At 48.0% G+C, this 25,144-nt stretch overlaps 1 protein-coding gene across 1 annotated transcript in view; it reads left to right on the top strand.

Annotated features, from left to right (window-relative positions):
* RDM1 (RAD52 motif containing 1) overlaps positions 1–25,144 on the top strand; it is a 230,737-nt gene that overhangs the window by 75,290 nt on the left and 130,303 nt on the right. The window contains exons 2-3 of the mRNA XM_063959462.1: positions 12,970–13,149; positions 19,370–19,492. Of these exons, the coding sequence (XP_063815532.1) occupies positions 12,970–13,149; positions 19,370–19,492 (303 nt within the window). The remainder of the gene's footprint in view (positions 1–12,969; positions 13,150–19,369; positions 19,493–25,144) is intronic.

The following is a 25,144-nucleotide window of genomic DNA, read 5'->3' on the forward strand; positions in this document are numbered from 1 at the left end:
GATCGAGCTCAGCTACATCATCTTGTGTTGGTCTTACAATATGGGGTACATCTGTTTGTGCGTGATATGAAACATTGTACGTACCTGTGGACACGACCTCACCTGACCCTCTGTTAGGGGGTTCGATTATTGCCTTTACCAATTTGGTCGTGTCCACCTGGATGTCTTGTAGGATGGCTTCTGGAAGAGGTGCCGACATCGTTCTGGGCTCACTTTCTTGTTTGTATTCCTGAGGGAGGTTTGACATGGGGTGCAGCTTGCACAGGTTAATAGTTGTACATTCAACAGTATTACAATAATCATGGTTACATTTATTACACTTATCCTTATAATCTATATTACAGTTGCTAAGAGCGTTTTTATTGTTCCACCTTTGTGCTTTTCTCTCCGCAATCAACTCCTCTCCTGCTGCCATGTCTCTCCTCTCAAGATAAGAGTCAGAAAAGTCAATAGACTCTTTTTGTAATTCACTTTCCTGTTGCCATAACTGTAAATATTCATAATGTTTATTTTGTCTCTTCGTTGGTTCAATGAGACTTATCCTCCTCCTTAAATTTTGTAACACTACTGGACTGAAGCTACCTATTCTTGGGAATTTGTCCCTGTCTTGTACAGTCATTCTCTCCCATTCATCACATAAAACTTCAGCGTGATTTCCATATTTCTTACACATCACATATCGTGCCGACCCGATGGATCGGTTCTCTGAATCAACCCGAACCGAGGTTGATCGCCCCCTACCTGAACAACTGGCCCCCATAATCTGCAGGCGTTGCTTATTCCTCCTTGAATATCAAGGCTTTCAGCGAACCCTTACAAACAAACCAAGATGTCCTTGGGCAGGCCGGCGGTGGTGGTTTATCAAGTACCCCACTTACTTCTCGCCCACGTTGGCCAGTACTGCAATCACTGTAACCAGAGCTGCTGTACCCAACCTAGGGCCCCTGTGAACCTTTATTTACTGGGGCGCGTTCCCCAGCAAGTATCGGTTGTTGGATAGTTCCTGAGTGACCAGCGAACTTCCCTTCCAAAAATAAAAAATTACACAATCACGTCAGAATGTACAAATAGCGTTTGTGACCACTTTACTCTAATGGTATTAGGTCAGATTACTAACTACTGCACACAATTACGTGCGGTCCAATCGTTCAGTACACGAGCACTACTTGTCATGTACTGAAAGATCAATGGAATCGATGTTTCCGGCCGCGATTCCTTCAGCAAGAGCTTGTATGGCCTATATGGGTTCTGCACCAACACCCCAGGCGTTGTGCCACTGGACTTTTATAGCGGACCTCTTTGTCTATTTTACCTGTTACCTTATGACCTCCTGGTCTGTTACCTTATGACCTCCTGGTCTGTTACCTTATGACCTCCTGGTCTTGTTACCTTATGGTCCGCTATACTCTAATGCTCAAATATTATTTAACCAGGGATGCCTCCCTAGCCACCGTATATGTCACTTACACGTATGTCCCTTGACGAGTACCCGGCTTTCCTTTTGGTTCCACCTTAAAGTTATATAAACTTTTGTATACAAAACACACTCACTCAACACAAGTACACTTTTGTTTCTATATCTATTTCTGCGCAGAAATTTGTCTTTAGCCCAACAGTGTTACCAATTAGGAGCAGGATCTGTTAAACTAAATTTCAGATTTTCCAAAAATAGATTTGCGTTATTTACCGCTTCGCGTTATCTACCGCTGTGCGTTAATTATCGCCTTTGCGTTACTTCACTTTATCACAACTTGAGCTACGTGGGCGTAACCGGACGCTACGTTGCGTAATGAACGCTGCGTGCGTCTGCCTTTGGATTGCGTACGCTAGTCTTTGTTAGCGACACGTGTACGCAATATAAAAGATCCACCGTAACACAATTTCTATTTTTATCAATGTAAATGATCCCTGATCATCTACCGCAATCCACACTGACTGCCTTGTATCTCAGACAAACCGTGTGTTGTTCTATACTTTAACTATTACCTCTACTATGAAATAACAGCAAATCTCTTTTTAGCACTTTCTATCAACTATAAAATTGGCAAACAGGAATAGTGATATACGAAAATGAAACAGAAATGCAGATATATGCGTGCGTACGCAAGACAAAAGAAAAATAAACAGTTTTAAAAGGACACAAGCGTTTTGTTCTTACTTCCGGTTACCGGGTTCCTTCAGCACTCTTTATCTAAGCGAAGCAGACGCTTATCCCGTCAGCACTGTGAGACAACCTCCCACCCTTTGCTGGAGGGATAATGTCTGCTGATCTACCTAGTGCAGATATGAGAAGGATAGGACGAGTCCCCAATTGACAATGCTAAATTCCTTTGTCGTATAAACAACCCTTTATGAAGCTAAGAACACTGTACGCTGTTTACTTAAGAAGTACCGTAATGGTACGCTAGTTGCGTAACGATCGCTCAGCCGTAGGCGAGACGCTCAAGCGTCACGTTCGCTCACGGCCCAGCGATCACAGGACACGTTATTGGTTATGTCTAGGGTAATGATTCGCTATGGCGTAGCGGACGCTCGAGACCACGAGGAGATCACCAGCGGCGCATACGCTCACAACACTATACCTTTATGATAAAACCTTATACCAATGAAATACACTGAATACCTTAATGTGAGTACAGGGTGTAAGTGCAACCTTGTGTAACCTGACTAACTACAAAGCTGCTTGAGCGTCACCGACGCTCAAGTGAACACTTAACACTATAGGAAATACACAGATGCTGGTTTAGGTTCCAAAGCCTATTAACTGTATTATATCTAATATACTTGTAAAAGGGGATAACAGTACAAATGATACACTACAATATAACAGAGACTTCCTAACCACAGAACTAAACAATAAATACAAAAAGACAATACTACACTGACCTAAATGCAATACAATACAATACTATCTAATACAATACAATACTAGCCTAGTCTAGGGGAGATATGAGAGAACAGAACAGAGAGAGAGAGAGATGAGATGAGAGAAATTGGCTCACAGAAAGACAATGATTACGGAGAGAAACTTACGCACAAAGGGTATGATCGCCTGCGCCTCGATATCCAGCTCCCGGCTATCAGCAGATAACCGTTGATGAGAGAGTGAGAGCTGGATGTGGTCGGCCTGCCTATTTATGCCCCACACACAATGCAATCTCCTGGTCCTACAATCCCATTGTCCATTGGCCGAAGGAATTCGGCCCTGCATCATAACAAAAGGTCATAGGGTGATTCATACAGGTGGGCTGTGACGATTTCCAACAGCTCAGGTGGGTGGGAAACTGGGTTTCCCGCCGCATACCTGAGTATGTGTAAATAATAGAAATGGACATAAACTTCTTATGTCCATAACTATTCGCACGAGCGATTAATACGCTCCAAACCAACACCGGAATATTGCTAATTAAATACTCTTCCGATGGGTACCAAACACTGCTGTATGATTCCTGTTAGACCCTTCGTACGATATAAAGAGGGATTCCTCAGCTCTGGGACATTGTATTTTAACCAAACTTTCAGAATCTATCAAAGGGACCATGATCTATAAACTACATTAATTGTGAAAATATGTAACGAATGAGTCGCACGCTACGACTATATAAACTCTACCGTAAATACGCATACCGCGCCTGCGAGTGCACGCTATTGCGGGTATGCGCCTCCACGGGAGAGCGTACGCACGCGCAGCGCGGACCAGTGTGCGGTGCAAATATGGCAACGTGCATTGAGACATTTTTCTGACTTTGACACAGGTCTGGAGGAGGGGGAATTCCTAGTATTCCTGGATATCAAGGATGCTTACCTCCACATTCTGATTTGGCTGCCGCATCAACCTTATCTTCGATTTGCATTGTTGGACTTTCAGTTCCAGGCCCTCCCATTCGGGATATCCACAGCACCGAGGGTATTCACCAAGGTGATGGCGGAAATGATGATTCTCCTCTGCAGACAGGGGGTGAACATAATTCCGTATCTGGACGATCTGCTGATGAAGGCATCGTCCAAGGAGAAGCTGTTACGGTCCATAACACTCACGACCCAGCTTCTCAGGGAACATGGTTGCATCCTGAATCTTCCAAAATCACAATTGGAACCAACCAGGAGGTTGTCCTTTCTGGGAATGATCCTCAACACTGAGGTGCAGAGGGTGTTTCTCCCAGAGAAAAAGGCGTTGGTGATTCAAACGATGGTCTGGGATGTCCTGAAGCCAGCCCGTGTGTCAGTTCATCGCTGCATTAGCCTTCTGGGGAAGATGGTGGCCTCTTACGAGGCTCTGCAGTACAGGAGGTTTCACGCTCTGTCCTTCCAACTGGATCTCCTGGAACAAGTGGTCGGGATCCCATCTACACATGAACCAGAGAATACGTCTGTCGCCAAAGGCCAGGATTTCACTTTTCTGGTGGCTGCAATTACCTCACCTTCTGGAGGGCCGCAGGTTTGGGATTCAGGACTGGATCCTTCTAACCACGGATGCAAGTCTCCGGGGCTGGGGCGCAGTCACTCAAGGGGAGACCTTCCAAGGAAGGTGGTCATGTCTGGATGCTGGCCTGCCGATAAACATTCTGGAACTAGGAGCCGTCTACAACGGTCTTCTCCAAACAGCCCATCTTCTGAGAAATCGGGCCATTCAAGTGCAGTCAGACAATGTGACAACGGTGGCTTACATAAACCGACAGGGCGGAACGAAGAGCAGAGCTGCAATGGCAGAGGTAACAAGAATCATCCTCTGGGCAGAAATGCACACGTTGGCGCTGTCAGCAATCTTCATTCCGGGAGTAGACAACTGGGAAGCGGACTTCCTCAGCAGACATGATCTCCATCCAGGGGAGTGGGGACTCCATCTGGAGGTGTTCAAGGAAGTAACAGCTCTTTGGGGCGTACCCCAGATCGACATGATTGCCTCTCGTCTCAACAAGAAGCTTTGGCGGTATTGTTCCAGGTCAATGGACCTGCAAGCAGTGATGGTGGTCGCCCTAGTGACTCCGTGGGTGTTCCAGTCGGTGTACGTGTTTCCTCCACTTCCACTCATCCCAAGAGTTCTAAAGCTCATAAGGAGAACAAGGGTTCAAGTGATCCTCATTGCTCTGGACTGGCCAAGAAGGGCTTGGTACGCGAATCTTCTGGATCTACTGCAAGAAGAGCCGAGGCCTCTTCCTCTTCGGGAGGACCTGCTGCGGCCGTTCTCCTATCAAGACCTACCACGGCTACGTTTGACGGCATGGAGGTTGAACGCCTGATAATAGCTCGGAAGGGCATTCCGAACAAGGTTATTCCTAACCTGATACAGGCTAGGAAAGGAGAAACGTCTAAACATTACAATCGAATTTGGAAAAAATATGTATCTTGGTGTGAGTCTGCAGTGGAGTTTTAATTGGGACGGTTTCTCCTCTTCCTACGAGCTGGTGTGGATATGGGTCTGAGGTTGGGATCTGTGGAGGTCCAGATTTCGGCCCTATCCATTTTCTTCCAAAGACAATTGACTGCCCTCCCTTAGGTTCAGACCTTTTTGAAGGGAGTTATGCACATCCAACCTCCCTTTGTACTGCCTGCGGCGCCTTGGGACCTTAACATAGTGTTGCAGTTCCTCCTCCAATTGGGCTGGTTCGAGCCTCTACAGGAGGTTGAGATCAAGTTTCTTACGTGGAAGGCTGTCACGTTGTCGGCTTTAGCTTCTGCTAGACGTGTGTCAGAGTTGGGGGGGGCTTTGTCCCATAAAAGCCCATACTTGATTTTCTACAAAGATAAAGCTGAGCTCCGGACATGTCAGCAGTTTCTTCCGAAGGCTGTGTCTGCATTTCATATCAAGCAACCTATTGTGGTGCCAGTGGCTACTGACTCCTCAATTTCATCAAAGTCTTTGGATGTTGTAGGGGCTCTGAAAATCTATGTGAAGAGGACTGCTCGTCACAGGAAATCGGAGTCTTTGTTTCTCTTTTGTCCTAGAGGATGCTGGGGACTCCAAAAGGACCATGTGGTATAGACGGGATCCACAGGAGACATGGGCACACTATAAGACTTTGGGTGTGAACTGGCTCCTCCCTCTATGCCCCTCCTCCAGACCTCAGTTAGATTCTGTGCCCAGAGTGACTGGACACACACTAGGGGAGCTCTCCTGAGTTTCTCTGAAAAGACTTTCTGTTAGGTTTTTTATTTTGAGGGAGACCTGCTGGCTACAGGCTCTCTGCTTCGTGGGAATGACGGGAGAGAAGTCAGATCTACTTCTTCCGAGTTAAAGGCTCTGCTTCTTAGGCTACTGGACACCATTAGCTCCAGAGGGTTCGATCACTTGGTGCGCCTAGCTGCTTGTTCCCGGAGCCGTGCCGTCAACCCCCTCACAGAAGCCAGTAGAAAGAAGCCGGGTGAGTATATAGAAGAAAGGAGACTTCAGTGACGGCAGAAGACTTCAGTAACGAGGTAGAGCGCACGGGGCACAGAAATTTGGTGCTATATAACAGCGCACTCATCATATATTATTTTTCAGTATTATATGGGCGCTGGGGTGTGAGCTGGTATACTCCCTCTGTGTTTTCTCTAACAGGCTTCCCTGTGGGTCTGTCCCCTATAGCCAGTGTGAGTGGGTGTGTGTCGACATGTCTGAGGCTGGGTGCTCCTCCCCGGAGTAAGTTACTGGGGGCGCAGAGAACGATTTGGGAGTGACTCTGTCGGCACTGCCGACTGCTGATTGGGTGAATATGTTGAGTACATTGAATGCAAATGTGGCGTTATTGTCTAAAAGGCTGGATAAATCTGATTCTCAGACACAAACGTGGAGAAAATCAATGGAGGACGCCTTATCCCGGGTACAGGCCCCCTCAGGGTCACAAAAGCGTTCATTTCCCCAAATAGCTGATACGGATACCGACACGGACTCTGACTCCAGTGTCGACTGTAGTGAGGCCAGTTTACATCCAAAATTGGTTAAGAGTATTCAGTACATGATTGTGGCTATTAAAGATATTTTACATATTTCTGAAGTGCCTGCTGTTCCTGATACAAGGGTTTGTTTGTATAAGGGAAAGAAGCCCGAGGTGACGTCCCCCCCCCCCCCCCCCCTCCCTCTCATGAACTGAACGCTCTTTGTGAAAAGGCCTGGGAATCGCCTGATAAAAGGTGGCAGATTCCCAAGAGAATTTTTATGGCGTATCCTTTCCCCTCTGACGACAGGGAAAACTGGGAGTCATCTCCCAATGTGGACAAAGCTCTGTCACGGCTGTCCAAGAAGGTGGCGCTTCCGTCTCCCAACACTGCTGCCCTCAAGGATCCTGTGGATCGTGAGCAGGAAATGACTTTAAAATCCATTTATGTCACTACTGGTGCACTCCTCAGACCGGCCGTGGCGTCGGCATTGGTGAGTAGTGCTTTTGCTAAGTGGGCTGATAATTTGGCATCTGACATGGATACACTGGATAGGGATAACATTCTGTTGACTCTCGGTTATATCAGGGACGCTGCAGCTTACCTAAAAGATGCAGCGAGGGATATTGGCCTTTTGGGATCAAGGGCCAATGCCATGGCAGTCTCGGCCAGGAGAGCGCTGTGGATTCATCAATGGAATGCTGATGCCGACTCCAAGAAAGCTATGGAAGCTCTCCCTTGTAAAGGTAGTGTCTTGTTTGGTGATGGCCTCGCTGACCTGGTGTCTACCGCTACAGCGGGTAAGTCATCTTTTCTTCCATGTGTTCCGGCATACCAGAAAAAGGCTCCGCATTATCAGATGCAGTCCTTTCGGCCTAATAAATACAAAAAAGGAAGAGGCTCATCCTTCCTTGCTTCAAAAGGTAGAGGAAGGGGAAAAAGGTCGCCTGCTGTGTCAGGCTTCCAGGACCAAAAGTCCTCCCCGGCCTCTGCCAAGTGCACCGCATGACGCTGGGGCTCCCCTACGGGAGTCCGTACCGGTGGGGGCGCGTCTCAGATTCTTCAGTCAGGTCTAGTTTCATTCGGGCCTAGATCCTTGGGTGTTAAACATAGTGTCCCAAGGGTACAAACTGGAGTTTCAGGAGGTGCCCCCCCACCGATTTTTCAAATCAGCCTTGCCAGTTTCTATCCCAGAAAGTGAAGTAGTGAGTGCTGCGATCCAAAAGCTGTGTCAACAGAGTGTCATTGTCCCAGTACCCCCGTCCCAACGAGGAGAAGGGTTTTATTCGAGCCTGTCATACCAAAGCCGGGCGGCTCGGTCAGACCGATCCTGAACCTAAAATCCCTCAATCTGTATTTGAATACTTTCAAGTTCTAGATGGAATCTCTTCGAGCAGTGATCTCCAGTCTAGAAGGGGGGGATTTTATGGCGTCGGTCGACATAAAAGATGCCTACTTACACGTCCCGATATATCCTCCACATCAAGCTTTCCTGAGATTTGCTGTGCAGGATTATCATTACCAAATTCAGACGTTGCCGTTTGGGCTTTCCACGGCCCCGAGGGTCTTCACCAAAGTGATGGCGGAAATGATGGTACTCCTACGGTGTCACAATTATCCCGTACTTGGACGATCTCCTGATAAAGGCGAGATCGAAGGAGCAGTTGCTAAGAAATGTGGAACTCTCCCTGACTTTTTGCAACATCGTGGTTGGATTCTAAATTTGCCAACGTCTCAGTTGATTCCGACAACTCGGCTGCCTTTCTTGGGCATGATCCTGGACACGGAACTGCAATGAGTGTTTCTTCCAGCGGAAAAAGCTCTGGAAATCCAATGCATGGTCAAGGAGATTCTGAAACCGGCAACAGTGTCGATTCATCAATGCACTCGAGTGCTAGGGAAGATGGTTGCGGCTTACGAAGCCATTCCGTTTGTCAGGTTTCATGCCCGGGTGTTTCAGTGGGACCTGCTGGACAAATGGTCCGGGTCTCACCTACACATGCACCGGAAAATAAGTCTATCTTCCAGGACCAGAATTTCTCTCCTGTGGTGGCTGCAAAGTTCTCACCTTCTAGAGGGGGACAGGTTCGAAATCCAGGATTGGGTCCTGCTGACCACGGATACAAGTCTCCGAGGCTGGGGAGCAGTCACACAAGGAAGAAGTTTCCAGGGAAAATGGTCAAGCTAGGAAACTTGTCTCCACATAAACGTTCTAGAGTTAAGAGCCATTTACAACGGCCTTCTGCAAGCGGAACACCTTCTTCGAGGTCTATCTGTCCTGATTCAGTCGGACAACGTAACAGCGGTAGCGTACATAAACCGCCAGGGCGGAACAAAGAGCAGAGCGGCGATGGCGGAGGCCACAAGAGTTCTTCGCTGGGCGGAAAAGCACGTGAGCGCTCTGTCAGCAGTCTTCCTTCCGGGCGTGGAAAACTGGGAAGCAGACTTCCTCAGCAGACACGATCTCCATCCAGGAGAGTGGGCTCTTCATCAAGAGGTATTTGCAGAAGTGACAGGGCGTTGGGGAATTCCTCAAATAGACATGATGGCGTCTCGCCTCAACAAGAAGCTTCCAAGGTACTGTTCCAGGTAAAGGGACCCCCAAGCCAGTGCGGTGGATGCCCTGGTAACGCCGTGGGTGTTTCAGTCGGTATATGTGTTCCCTCCACTTCCTCTCATTCCAAAAGTATTGAGGATCATAAGACGAACAAGGGTTCCGGCAGTACTCGTCGTTCCAGATTGGCCTGGTATCCGGATCTTCAGGAATTGCTCATAGAAGATCCTTGGCCGCTTCCTCTCAGAGAGGACCTGTTACTGCAGGGGCCATGCGTATTTCAAGACTTACTGCAGCTGCGTTTGATGGCATGGAGGTTGAACGCCAAATCCTAGCTCGAAAGGGTATTCCTGGGGAAGTCATCCCCCACTCTCCTTAAGGCTAGAAAGGAGGTCACGGCAAAGCATTATCACCGTATTTGGAGAAAATGTGTGTCGTGGTGTGAAGCCAAGAAAGCTCCGGCGGAGGAGTTTCAGCTGAGTCGTTTACTCCATTTTTTGCAGGCAGGCGTGGATGCAGGCCTGAGATTGGGTTCCATCAAAGTGCAGATTTCGGCTTTATCTATTTTCTTTCAAAAAGAATTGCCCATCCTTCCTGAAGTTCAGACTTTCATGAAGGGAGTGCTGCATATCCATCCTCCGTTTGTGCCACCTGTGGCACCGTGGGATCTTGATGTGGTGTTACAATTCTTATGTCTCACTGGTTTGACCCTTTGCGAAAGGTTGAGTTGAAATTTCTCGCTTGGATAGTGGTCATGCTTTTAGCCGTGGCGTCCGCCAGACAGGTGTCGGAATTGGCGGCTTTGTCTCACAAGAGCCCATATTTGATTTTCCATGTGGATAGAGCGGAATTGTGGACTCGTCAACAATTTCTGCCGAAGGTGGTTTCTTCGTTTCACATAAATCAATCTATTGTGGTGCCTGTGGCTACGGATGCCGTGGCGGTGCCAAAATCTCTCGGTGTTGTAAAAGCTTAGAAAATTTATGTCGCCAGAACGGCTCTTGTTAGGAAAACGGAGGCTCTTTGTCCTGTATGCTTCCAACTAGATTGGAAATCCTGCTTCCAAGCAGACTATTGCACGCTGGATTTGTAATACGATTCAGCACGCTCATTCTACGGCTGGATTGCCGTTGCCGAAGTCAGTGAAGGCCCATTCTACCAGGAAGGTGGGCTCATCTTGGGCGGCTGCCCGAAGGGTCTCGGCACTTCTACTTTGCCGAGCAGCTACGTGGTTGGGTTCAAACACTTTTGCTAAGTTCTACAAGTTTGATACCCTGGCTGATGAGGACCTCATGTTTGCTCAGTCGATGCTGCAGAGTCGTCCGCACTCTCCCGCCCGGTCTGGAGCTTTGGTATAGACCCCATGGTCCTTTTGGAGTCCCCAGCATCCTCTAGGACGTGAGAGAAAATAGGATTTTAATACCTACCAGTAAATCCTTTTCTCCTAGTCCGTAGAGGATGCTGGGCGCCCATCCCAGTGCGGACTGTTACTTGCAGTTGTATTGTTAGTTGTTGTTTTCGGTTACACGAAGGTTATGTTCAGCTTATTTTTCGTTCATACTGTTATCTGGTATTCCTGGTAATCCAGTTGTACGGTCTGTTGTGGTCTGAGCTGGTATGTATCTCACCCTTAGTGTAACAAAAATCCATTTCCACGAAATGTCCGTCTCCCTGGGCACAGTTCCTATAACTGAGGTCTGGAGGAGGGGCATAGAGGGAGGAGCCAGTTCACACCCATTCAAAGTCTTATAGTGTGCCCATGTCTCCTGCGGATCTTGTCTATACCCCATGGTCCTTTTGGAGTCCCCAGCATCCTCTACGGACTAGGCGAAAAGGATTTACCGGTAGGTATTAAAATCCTTTTTTGTCCTGTATGATACCAAGAAAATTGGGTGTCCTGCTTCTGTGCAGACGATCTCTCGCTGGATCAGGTTTACTATCCAGCATGCGTATTCTATGGCAGGCTTGCCGTGTCCTACGTCTGCTAAGGCCCACTCTACTCGTAAGGTGGGGTCTTCCTGGGCGGCTGCCCGGGGTGTCTCGGCGTTACAACTTTGCCGAGCTGCAACTTGGTCTGTGTCGAACACGTTTGCAAAGTTCTACGAGTTCCATACTTTGACTGAACCTCAGATCAACGGAGGCCAATCAGTTTTGCAGGAGCCTCCGTGCTCTCCCTCCCATTCTGGGAGCTTTGGTACATCCCCCATGGTACTAATGTGGACCCCAGCATCCTCTAGGACGTAAGAGAAAGTGGCGAGATTCATACCAGCTCACACATACAAGGCACATCAGGCTAACTTAGCCTGAAAACTCAGCAACTGCTGAAACATTACTTACCAAGTAACAATGCAGTACTTAACTAGAAACAAAGTTGTACTGAACCAGCTAACAATTGCAGGAAAACGATGCACTGGGCGGGCGCACAGCATCCTCTACGGACTACGAGAAAATAATTTACTGGTAGGTAAGCAAAATCCTACTATCTGTGTTAAATTCTTCTCTCGAAGATGTCCGTCTTCCTGGGCACAGTTTCTAGACTGAGTCTGGTAGGAGGGGCATAGAGGGAGAAGCCAGCCCACACTCTCAAACTCTTAAAGTGCCAATGGCTTCTGGTGGACCCGTCTATACCCCATGGTACTAATGTGGACCCCAGCATCCTCTACGGACTACGAGAAAAGGATTTACCGGTAGGTAACCAAAATCCTATTTTTCCATATGCTCTATACAGTCAGACTCCAGCACAAACGTTAGTATGACCGGAAAGACTCTGCCTCACCACACCGCACGCCACTGTGCCAAAGGTTATTGGTGGAGATTTGTGACGCACTGCATGGGCACTGTATAGTAATATAACCCATTCACACCTAAATCTCAGCTCCTATCATGGTAAAGTGAACATGTTTTTAAGCTGGTCAAATTCCTTTCTTGCTGCATGTTGGACTCTGGTTATTCCCGGGTCGTAGCCTTCATAGGGATGGTCAACAATCATCCGTTGATTCAGAAGAATGATTGATGATCCCATACCGATATTAAATAGGTTTACCATGGATGGGTGAGATACAAATGGTTTCCCACCATCGATGGTAAGAGCAGGTGTGATTATTTTCTTTTTCATGCTTGCACAGCAGTGCAGAGCTACTAGGCTGCCAACCAGTTTACCCCCTTTGTTTTTTTTTTGGGGGGTGCAGTAAAGGTTTTCACATCATAGACCAGAGTGATTTGTTGGAGATTGACAGTGACTCTGTTGATCCCAGAATGCAGGAGACAAGATCAAGGTTAACATGCTATTTATTGCCAAGCAGCTTGTTGTACTGGTGGTCTGGTTGATGGGCTGTAAGTAGCATGTTATCCGTTCCAACTTGCCAGAGCCTGCGGGATTGACAGAGTACACTGTCCATTCTGTTTCCACCTCCCATTTGAGGATCTATCGGCCTCTCTTCTCTTCTAGTAGCTGGTTATGCTTACCTCCTGAAAGGTGAATGTGGTACAGGCTTGGTGCTGTATACTTTTAGTTTATTTATTTATTGATTTTTATTCATATTGATGTTTGTCTCTAGTGTGCCATGCTAAAGGTGTTTGCTGAATTTGGACCTTTGTACTCGCTTAAGCTTTTTCCAAACGCTGGTGTTGCTGAGTCTGGTTACTACGCAGTCATTAAATACTACTCCTCATGGTGTGCCAGAAGAGCCCATGCAGCATGTGACAAAAAAGCTCTCTTCCAGGACACTCCTCTGAAGGTAAGTACCACATACAGAGATGGGGCAGTAGGTTTTTGTATAGGTCACAGATATCTGCAGTGGACTAAATTTCCACAGTAAGTTGCAGTACAGCTGCATTACTACATTATGATTGACACGTTTGCTAATTTACAATTAAGTGATGACACCAAGATGCGCTGTAAATATGTCAATATTACATGTTTGTTATATTCACATTCCATATTGTATTATGCCTAGGAAGATATGTATAATGACTTTGACCTTATAGTGATTCAAATGTTTTTTCTCTGACGTCCTAGTGGATGCTGGGAACTCCGAAAGGACCATGGGGAATAGCGGCTCCGCAGGAGACTGGGCACAACTAAAGAAAGCTTTTAGGTCACCTGGTGTGCACTGGCTCCTCCCACTATGACCCTCCTCCAAGCCTCAGTTAGATTTTGTGCCCGGCCGAGGTTGGATGCACACTAGGGGCTCTCCTGAGCTTCTAGAAAGAAAGTATATAATTAGGTTTTTTATTTTACAGTGAGACCTGCTGGCAACAGGCTCACTGCAGCGAGGGACTAAGGGGAGAAGAAGCGAACCTACCTGCTTGCAGCTAGCTTGGGCTTCTTAGGCTACTGGACACCATTAGCTCCAGAGGGATCGACCGCATGGAACTGGCCTTGGTGTTCGGTCCCGGAGCCGCGCCGCCGTCCCCCTTACAGAGCCAGAAGCAAGAAGAGGTCCGGAAAATCGGCGGCAGAAGACATCAGTCTTCACCAAGGTAGCGCACAGCACTGCAGCTGTGCGCCATTGCTCCTCATGCACACTTCACACTCCGGTCACTGAGGGTGCAGGGCACTGGGGGGGGGGCGCCCTGAGCAGCAATAAAAAACACCTTGGCTGGCATATATATCACAATATATAGCCCCAGAGGCTATATATGTGATAAATACCCCTGCCAGAATCCATAAAAAAGCGGGAGAAAAGTCCGCGAAAAAGGGGCGGAGCTATCTCTCTCAGCACACTGGCGCCATTTTCTCTTCACAGTGCAACTGGAAGACAGCTCCCCAGGCTCTCCCCTGTAGTTTTCAGGCTCAAAGGGTTAAAAAGAGAGGGGGGGCACTAAATTTAGGCGCAATATTGTATATACAAGCAGCTATTGGGAAAAATTCACTCAATATAGTGTTAATCCCTAAATTATATAGCGCTCTGGTGTGTGCTGGCATACTCTCTCTCTGTCTCCCCAAAGGGCTGTGTGGGGTCCTGTCCTCAGTCAGAGCATTCCCTGTGTGTGTGCGGTGTGTCGGTACGGCTGTGTCGACACGTTTGATGAGGCTTATGTGATGGCAGAGCAGATGCCGATAAATGTGATGTCGCCCCCTGTGGGGCCGACACCAGAGTGGATGGATAGGTGGAAGGTATAAACCGACAGTGTCAACTCTTTACATAAAAGGCTGGATGACGTAACAGCTATGGGACAGCCGGCTTCTCAGCCCGCGCCTGCCCAGGCGTCTCAAAGGCCATCAGGGGCTCAAAAACGCCCGCTCCCTCAGATGGCAGACACAGATGTCGACACAGAGTTCTGACTCCAGTGTCGACGAGGTTGAGACATATACACAATCCACTAGGAACATCCGTTACATGATCCCGGCAATAAAAAATGTGTTACACATTTCTGACATTAACCCAAGTACCACTAAAAAAGGGTTTTATGTTTGGGGAGAAAAAGCAGGCAGTATTTTGTTCCCCCATCAAATGAGTGAATGAAGTGTGAAAAAGCGTGGGTTCCCCCGATAAGAAACTGGTAATTTCTAAAAAGTTACTGATGGCGTACCCTTTCCCGCCAGAGGATAAGTTACGCTGGGAGATATCCCCTAGGGTGGATAAGGCGCTCACACGTTTGTCAAAAAAGGTGGCACTGCCGTCTTAGGATACGGCCACTTTGAAGGTACCTGCTGATAAAAAGCAGGAGGCTATCCTGAAGTCTGTATTTCCACAGTCAGGTACTAGACTGAGACCTGCAGATAGTGCTGCTGCAGCGTGGTCTGTAACCCTGTCAAACAGGAATACTATTTTGCGAACATAAGACGTCGCCTTATATATGAGGGATGCACAGAGGGATATTTTGCCGGCTGGCATCCAGAATTAATGCAATGTCCATTCGGTCAGGAGGTTATTAGAGACCCGACACTGGACAGGTGATGCTGACTTTAAAAGGCACATAGAGCCTTATAAGGGTGAGGAATTGTTTGGGGATGGTCTCTGGGACCTCGTATCCACAGCAACAGCTGGGAAGAAATTTTTTTTACCTCAGGTTTCCTCACAGCCTCAGAAAGCACTGTATTATCAGGTACAGTCCTTTCGGCTTCAGAAATGCAAGCGTGTAAAACGAGGGAAGAGGGAAAAAGCTGCACCAGTCAGCCAGTTCCCAGAATCAAAATTCTTCCCCCGCTTCCTCTGAGTCCACCGCATGACGGGGGGGGCTCCTCAGGCGTAGCCAGGTACGGTGGGGGGCCGCCTCAAAAATTTCAGCGATCAGTGGGCTCGCTCACAGGTGGATCCCTAGATCCTTCAAGTAGCATCTCAGGGGTACAAGCTGGAATTCGAGGCGTCTCCCCCCCCGCCGTTTCCTCAAATCTGCCTTGCCGACAACTCCCTCAGGCAGGGAGACTGTGCTAGAGGCAATTCACAAGCTGTATTCCCAGCAGGTGATAGTCAAGGTGCCCCTACTTCAACAAGGACGGGGTTACTAGTCCACACTGTTTGTGGTACCGAAACCGGACGGTTCGGTGAGACCCATTTTATATTTGAAATCCTTGAACACATACATACAAAAATTCAAGTTCAAGATGGAATCGCTCAGGGCGATTATTGCAAGCCTGGAGGAGGGGGATTACATGGCATCCCTGGACATCAAGGAGGCTTACCTACATGTCCCCATTTACCATCCTCACCAGGAGTACCTCAGATTTGTGGTACAGGATTGCCATTACCAATTCCAAACACTGCCGTTTGGACTGTCCACGGCACCGAGGGTCTTTACCAAGGTAATGGCAGAAATGATTATACTCCTTCGAGAAAGGAAGTTTTAATTATCCCGTACTTGGACGATCTCCTTATAAAGGCAAGGTCCAAGGAGCAGTTGTTGGTCGGAGTAGCACTATCTCGGGAAGTGCTACAACAGCACGGATGGATTCTATACATTCCAAAGTCACAGCTGGTTCCTACCACACGCCTACTGTTCCTGGGGATGGTTCTGGACACAGAACAGAAAAAAGTGTTTCTCCCGCAGGAGAAAGCCAAGGAGCTGTCATCTCTAGTCAGAGACCTCCTGAAACCAAAACAGGTATCGGTGCATCACTGCACACGAGTCCTGGGAAAAATGGTAGCTTCTTACGAAGCAAAATTCCATTCGGCAGGTTCCATGCAAGAACCTTTCAGTGGGACCTCTTGGACAAGTGGTCGGGATCGCATCTTCAGATGCATCGGCTGATAACCCTGTCTCCAAGGACCAGGGTATCTCTACTGTGGTGGCTGCAGAGTGCTCATCTTCAAGAGGGCCGCAGATTCGGCATACAGGACTGGGTCCTGGTAACCACGGATGCTAGCCTTCGAGGCTGGGGGGCAGTCACACAGGGAAGAAATTTCCAAGGACTTTGGTCAAGTCAGGAGTCGTCCCTACACATAAATATTCTGGAACTGAGGGCCATTTACAATGCCCTAAGTCTGGCAAGGCCTCTGCTTCAAAACCAGCCGGTACTGATCCAATCAGACAACATCACGGCAGTCGCCCATGTAAACCGACAGGGCGGCACAAGAAGCAGGATGGCGATGGCAGAAGCCACAAGGATTCTCCGATGGGCGGAAAATCACGTCTTAGCACTGTCAGCAGTGTTCATTCCGGGAGTGGACAACTGGGAAGCAGACTTCCTCAGCGGACACGACCTACACCCGGGAGAGTGGGGACTTCATCCAGAAGTCTTCCAACTGTTGGTAAACCGTTGGGAAAGGCCACAGGTGGACATGATGGCGTCCCGCCTAAACAAAAAACTAGAGAGATATTGCGCCAGGTCAAGGGACCCTCAGGCGATAGCTGTGGACGCTCTAGTGACACCGTGGGTGTACCAGTCGGTTTATGTGTTCCCTCCTCTGCCTCTCATACCAAAGGTACTGAGAATAATAAGAAAACGAGGAGTAAGAACAATACTCGTGGTTCCGGATTGGCCAAGACAAGCGTGGTACCCGGAACTTCAAGAGATGATCTCAGAGGACCCATGGCCTCTGCCGCTCAGACAGGACCTGCTGCAGCAGGGGCCCTGTCTGTTCCAAGACTTACCGCGGCTGCGTTTGACGGCATGGCGGTTGAACGCCGGATCCTGAAGGAAAAGGGCATTCCGGAGGAAGTCATTCCTACGCTGATTAAAGCCAGGAAAGATGTAACTGCAAAGCATTATCACCGCATATGGCGGATGTATGTTGCTTGGTGTGAGGCCAAAAAGGCCCCAACAGTGGAATTTCAACTGGGTCGATTTCTGCATTTCCTACAAGCAGGAGTGACTATGGGCCTGAAATTAGGCTCCATTAGGGTACAGATCTCGGCTCTGTCGATTTTCTTCCAGAAAGAACTAGCTTCACTACCTGAAGTTCAGACGTTTGTTAAGGGAGTGCTGCATATTCAGCCCCCTTTTGTGCCTCCAGTGGCACCTTGGGATCTCAACGTGGTGTTGAGTTTCTTAAAATCACATTGGTTTGAGCCACTTAAAACCGTGGATCTAAAATATCTCACGTGGAAAGTGGTCATGTTATTGGCCTTGGCTTCAGCCAGGCGTGTGTCAGAATTGGCGGCTTTGTCATGTAAAAGCCCTTATCTGATTTTCCATATGGATAGGGCAGAATTGAGGACTCGTCCCCAGTTTCTCCCTAAGGTGGTATCAGCTTTTCACTTGAACCAACCTATTGTGGTGCCTGCGGCTACTAGGGACTTGGAGGATTCCAAGTTGCTGGACGTAGTCAGGGCCTTGAAAATTTATGTTTCCAGGACGGCTAGAGTCAGGAAAACTGACTCGCTATTTATCCTGTATGCACCCAACAAGCTGGGTGCTATTGCTTCTAAGCAGACTATTGCTCGCTGGATTTGTAGCACAATTCAGCTGGCGCATTCTGCGGCTGGACTGCCGCATCCTTAATCAGTAAAAGCCCATTCCACAAGGAAGGTGGGCTCATCTTGGGCGGCTGCCCGAGGGGTCTCGGCTTTACAACTTTGCCGAGCTGCTACTTGGTCAGGGGCAAACACGTTTGCAAAATTCTACAAATTTGATACCCTGGCTGAGGAGGACCTGGAGTTCTCTCATTCGGTGCTGCAGAGTCATCCGCACTCTCCCGCCCGTTTGGGAGCTTTGGTATAATCCCCATGGTACTTTCGGAGTTCCCAGCATCCACTAGGACGTCAGAGAAAATAAGATTTTACTCACCGGTAAATCTATTTCTCGTAGTCCGTAGTGGATGCTGGGCGCCCGTCCCAAGTGCGGATTGTCTGCAATACTTGTACATAGTTATTGTTAACTAAAGGGTTATTGTTGAGCCATCTGTTGAGAGGCTCAGTTATGTTTCATACTGTTAAACTGGGTATGGTATCACGAGTTATACGGTGTGATTGGTGTGGCTGGTAAGAGTCTTACCCGGGATTCAAAATCCTTCCTTATTATGTCAGCTCGTCCGGGCACAGTGTCCTAACTGAAGCTTGGAGGAGGGTCATAGTGGGAGGAGCCAGTGCACACCAGGTGACCTAAAAGCTTTCTTTAGTTGTGCCCAGTCTCCTGCGGAGCCGCTATTCCCCATGGTCCTTTCGGAGTTCCCAGCATCCACTACGGACTACGAGAAATAGATTTACCGGTGAGTAAAATCTTATTTTTTTGAGGTACTCAAAGTAATGGGCACTCATCAGAGCTATTCAGTTGTTGTCCTTTTGTGCGCCCCTTACTTTTTACACACCCAAAAGCATGGGGTTTAGTTTCGCAGAGCTGCTAAACCTCACTAAAACAGTGCCTGCAATGTGAAAAGTCCCATTTGGGGCCGCAGACAGGACACTTTGCACAGGCAGCTGAGAGCACAAATAGCGACGCTGGCGGTGATCATGCATGAATGACAGAACAATAATTTCTGCCGTTGTGTGCCATCTAGTGGAGGATGCCTAGAATAAACAATTGAATCTCCCCCTTGCTGTGTCTTTAGTACTTTCTTTTATCCTGTTCTCCAGGTGCAAGTCTGCAACAAACAGAAGGGATTTCAGTACAAATCTCTGGAGCTGTATGGCCACAAATGCCAGGAGCTGGCTAACTATTACCTGGGATTTAATGGCTGGTCCAAAAGAATAATTGCAGTGAGTTATCATACAACAGTCTTATATTCATCAATGTGAAGTCATCCATGGTAGAGGCTTCATGCTTAATGTTTCACTTTCTATACCCTGTACTTTCACATTCATAGTAAAAAACCTGTATTAATTAACATAATTCTCCTTAAAATCTTAGTGGTGCTATTAACAATTTTCCATAAAGTCAGTGCAAATTAGTGACTGATATTTCACTGTAATTTTATAATCACACATGCGGTATATGTAATTGGGTCCAAGTTTGCCGTAGGTGCGGGATGTTGGCCGAGACAGGCTGTATTTTTAAAGCGGCAATCACTTACAAGGCAAAAACCAACTGAGCAGGTGAGCAGGAACATATATCAGTACTGAGAGAGAGGACTTTCTGGAGTATGTTAATTTTCACTGTGTTGACTTGGCCTACCCAAGAGATATACACTGCTCAAAAAAATAAAGCAAACACTTAACACAATGTAACTCCAAGTCAATCACACTTCTGTGGAATCAAACTGTCCACTTAGGAAGCAACACTGATTGACAATCAATTTCACATGCTGTTGTGCAAATGTAATAGACAACAGGTGGAAATTATAGGCAATTAGCAAGACTCCCCCAATAAAGGAGTTGTTCTGCAGGTGGTGACCACAGACCACTTCTCAGCTCCTATGCTTTCTGGCTGATGTTTTGGACACTTTTGAAAGCTGGCGGTGCTTTCACTCTAGTGGTAGCACGAGACGGAGTCTATAACCCACACAAGTGGCTCAGGTAGTGCAGTTCATCCAGGAGGGCACATCAATGCGAGCTGTGGCAAGAAGGTTTGCTGTGTCTGTCAGCGTAGTGTCCAGAGCATGGAGGCGCTACCAGGAGACAGGCCAGTACATCAGGAGACGTGGAGGAGGCCGTAGGAGGGCAACAACCCAGCAGCAGGACCGCTACCTCCGCCTTTGTGCAAGGAGGAACTGGAGGAGCACTGCCAGAGCTCTGCAAAATGACCTCCAGCAAGCCACAAATGTGCATGTGTCTACTCAAACGATCAGAAACAGACTCCATGAGGGTGGTATGAGGGCCCGACGTCCACAGGTGGGGGTTGTGCTTACAGCCCAACACCGTGCATGACGTTTGGCATTTGCCAGAGAACACCAAGATTGGCAAAGTCGCCACTGGCGCCCTGTGCTCTTCACAGATGAAAGCAGGTTCTCACTGAGCACATGTGACAGACGTGACAGAGTCTGAAGATGCCAAGGAGAACATTCTGCTGCCTGCAACATCCTCCAGCATGACCGGTTTGGCAGTGGGTCAGTAATGGTGTATGGTGGCATTTCTTTGGGGGGCCGCACAGCCCTCCATGTGCTCGCCAGAGGTAGCCTGACTGCCATTAGGTACCGAGATGAGATCCTCAGACCCCTTGTGAGACCATATGCTGGTGCGGTTGGCCCTGGGTTCCTCCTAATGCAAGACAATGCTAGACCTCATGTGGCAGGAGTGTGTCAGCAGTTCCTGCAAGACGAAGACATTGATGCCTTGTACTGGCCCGCCCGTTCCCCAGACCTGAATCCAATTGAGCACATCTGGGACATCATGTCTCGCTCCATCCACCAACGCGCCACGTTGCACCACAGACTGTCCAGGAGCATGCCCAAGCGTTGTAGGGAGGTCATACAGGCACGTGGAGGCCACACACACTACTGAGCCTCATTTTGACTTGTTTTAAGGACATTACATCAAAGTTGCATCAGCCTGTAGTGTGTTTTTCCACTTTAATTTTGAGTGTGACTCCAAATCCAGACCTCCATGGGTTAATACATTTGATTTCCATTGATGATTTTTGTGTGATTTTGTTGTCAGCACATTCAACTATGTTAAGAACAAAGTATTTAATAAGAATATTTCATTCATTCAGATCTAGGATGTGTTATTTTAGTGTTCCCTTTATTTTTTTGAGCAGTGTATTTTTCAGACCATTAGATCTTGTTCAGATTGTGTTGGGGGATTAGCAATGTATAGTTTTGTGTGTGTCTCAGTAATATTAATACCAAGGCTTTTAATAGCGGCCTTCTTCCATTGAAAGTTAAAGTTGAGTTTAAGGGGGTTTGGTAAGTGAAATGGAAAAGCTTCTTACTTAGGGGTTTGTTTTCTAAAGGTCAATTCTGATCGGTTTGAATTAATTTCAGATCGAAATTCAGTAGACCTTTTATAAATATACCCCTTAGTTTTAATTTTGCAACCAGAGACCTCGCAAAAGCAGCCTTTTTTTTAAATAGGTCTGGGAGGTAAGTGAGGGTTTTAGATAGCGTAAGAAAAATATAATTTGTGACGCTAGAGATTTTATATTGGGAATTATTTATGCCAACGATGTCGGGGTTGGAGAAGATTCTGGAGGTTTAGGTGTTTATGACCAAGGTGATTGTTGGCAGCCGTGCATGGTTCTGTTGGTGTTACTAAACCAATCGGACAACATGCCACCAGCCAGTACAGAGGTAGACTGGTTATGGTAGAAGGCGATGAAAGCCTGTAGAAATTTGCCTTGAAATACATATTTTAGTAATGTCTTGAGTCATAAATAGCTATGCTATTCTCACAAAGGCTTTCTCTGTTTAGTGCAAATCCAAAAGTCGAAAGTTTAAAACTCTTAATGTGTCTTATCATCATTGCATCTATTGCGGGATGCAGCAAGCATAGCATTTTGCTTGTGAAGCATCCCGCTACTCTCTGCATGCATATCTGCGTTTACTAATACTGTATGAATAAAGATACTCACAAAGGGCGGCTCTTGCGGTAAGAGCTGTCCTTTGCGATGATAGGACCTGGAGTCCTATGTGTTCATTTATCGAGTGACGCGCGCCACAGGGGTTGCTGGGAGGGATCCAACTTGCTCGGAGGGATCCTGTTGGAACCCTCCCAGAAGGGGCATCTATAGGACATCTTAAGATGGAGTTGCCCACCGCGTCCAAGCCCCGGAATCTGTTGCATACCAGGACTTGCATATGCGGTACGTGGTGAAACCTCAGAAAATGGCATTTCAGAGGTTTATCGCAGTTTTCTCTAACGTCCTAGTGGATGCTGGGAACTCCGTAAGGACCATGGGGAATAGCGGGCTCCGAAGGAGGCTGGGCACTCTAGAAAGATCTTAGACTACCTGGTGTGCACTGGCCCCTCCCACTATGACCCTCCTCCAAGCCTCAGTTAGATTTCGTGCCCGGCCGAGGTTGGATGCACACTAGGGGCTCTCCTGAGCTCTTAGAAAGTTATAGTCTTAGAATTTGTTATTTTCAGTGAGACCTGCTGGCAACAGGCTCACTGCAGCGAGGGACTAAGGGGAGAAGAAGCGAACTCGCCTGCTTGCAGCCGGATTGGGCTTCTTAGGCTACTGGACACCATTAGCTCCAGAGGGATCGACCGCAGGCCCAGCCTTGATGTTCGGTCCCGGAGCCGCGCCGCCGTCCCCCTTACAGAGCCAGAAGCAAGAAGATGGTCCGGAAAATCGGCGGCTTGAAGACTCTGTCTTCACCAAGGTAGCGCACAGCACTGCAGCTGTGCGCCATTGCTCCTCTCACACACTTCACACTCCGGTCACTGAGGGTGCAGGGCGCTGGGGGGGGCGCCCTGAGGCAGCAATAAAAACACCTTGGCTGGCTAAAATACCTCAATATATGGCCCCAGGGGCTATATATGAGGTAAATACCCCTGCCAGAATTCCATAAAAAACGGGAGAATAGGCCGCGAAAAAGGGGCGGAGCCTATATCCTCAGCACACTGGCGCCATTTTTCCCTCACAGCTCGGCTGGAGGGAAGCTCCCTGGCTCTTCCCTGCAATTCTACAGTACAGTAAGAGGGAAAAGAGAGGGGGGGGCATTAAAATTGGCACTGTATACAGTATATTATATAAAAGCTATTAGGGACATAACTCAGTTAGTCCCTGTATATATATAGCGCTCTGGTGTGTGCTGGCATACTCTTACTCTGTCCCCCCAAAGGGCTTTTGTGGGTCCTGTCCTCGTTTAGAGCATTCCCTGTGTGTCTGCGGTGTGTCGGTACGGCTGTGTCGACATGTTGAATGAGGAGGCTTATATGGTGACAGAACAGAGGCCGATATATGTGATGTCGCCCCCTGTGGGGCCGACACCAGAGTGGATGGATAGGTGAAAGGTATTAACCGACAGTGTCAACTTCTTACATAAAAGGGTGGATGACGTAACAGCTGTGGGACAGCCGGCTTCGCAGCCCGCGCCTGCCCAGGCGTCTCAAAGGCCAACAGGGGCTCAAAAACGCCCGCTCTCTCAGATGGCAGACACAGATGTCGACACAGAGTCTGACTCCAGTGTCGACAAGGTGGAGACATATACACAATCCACTAGGAACATCCGTGACGTGATCCCGGCAATAAAAAATGTGTTATACATTTCTGACTTTAACCCAAGCACCTCTAAAAATGGGTTTTAGGTTTGGGGAGAAAAAACAGGCAGTGTTTTGTTCCCCCATCAGATGAATAAATGAAGTGTGTGAAAGCGTGGGTTCCCCCGTTAAGAAACTGGTAATTTATAAAAAGTTACTGATGGCGTACCCTTTCCCGCCAGGTGGATAAGTTACGCTGGGAGATATCCCCTAGGGTGGATAAGGCGCTCACACGTTTGTCAAAAAAGATGGCACTGCCGTCTTAGGATACGGCCACTTTAATAGGTACCTGTTGATAAAAAACAGGAGGCTATCCTGAAGTCTGTATTTACACACTCAGGTACTAGACTGAGACCTGCAGATAGTGCTGCTGCAGCGTGGTCGGTGACCCTGTCAAACAGGGATACTAGTTGGCAAACATAAAAACATATTAAAGACGTCGTCTTATGTATGGGGGATGCACAGAGGGATATTTTGCCGGCTGGCATCCAAAATAAATGTAATGTCCATTCTGTCAGGAGGGTATTAGAGACCTGTCACTGGACAGGTGATGCTGACTTAAAAAGCGCATAGAGAGCCTTATAAGGGTGAGGAATTATTTGGGGATGGTCTCTGGGACCTCGTATCCACAGCAACTGCTGGGAAGAAATAATTTTACCTCAGGTTTCCTCACAGACAAAGGTACAGTCCTTTCGGCTTCAGAAAAGCAAGCGGGTCAAATGGCGCTTCCTTTCTGTACAGAGACAAGGGTAGAGGGAAAAAAGCTGCACCAGTCAGCCTGTTCCCAGAATCAAGATTCTTCCCCCGCCTCCTGTGAGGCCACACCATGACGCGGGTGCTCCACAGGTGTAGCCAGGTACGGTGGGGGGCCGTCTCAAAAATGTCAGCAATTAGTGGGCTCGCTCACAGGTGGATCCCTGTTTCTTTCAAGTAGTATTTCAGGGGTACAAGCTGGAATTCGAGATGTCTCCCCCCAGCCGTTTCCTAAAATATGCCTTGCTGACAACTCCCTCAGGCAGGGAGGCTGTGCTAGAGGCAATTAATAAGCGGTATTCCCAGCAGGTAATACTCAAGGTGCCCCTACTTCAACAAGGACGGGGTTACTATTCCACACGGGTTGGGGTACCGAAACCGCATGGTTCGGTGTGACCCATTTTATATTTAAAATCCTTGAACACAAAAATTCAAGTTCAAGATGGAATCGCTCAGGGCGGTTATTCCAAGCCTGGACGAGGGGGATTACATGGTATCCTGGGACATCAAGGATGC

This window comes from Pseudophryne corroboree, chromosome 3 (genome assembly GCF_028390025.1).
Source record: "Pseudophryne corroboree isolate aPseCor3 chromosome 3, aPseCor3.hap2, whole genome shotgun sequence".
NCBI lineage: Eukaryota > Metazoa > Chordata > Amphibia > Anura > Myobatrachidae > Pseudophryne > Pseudophryne corroboree.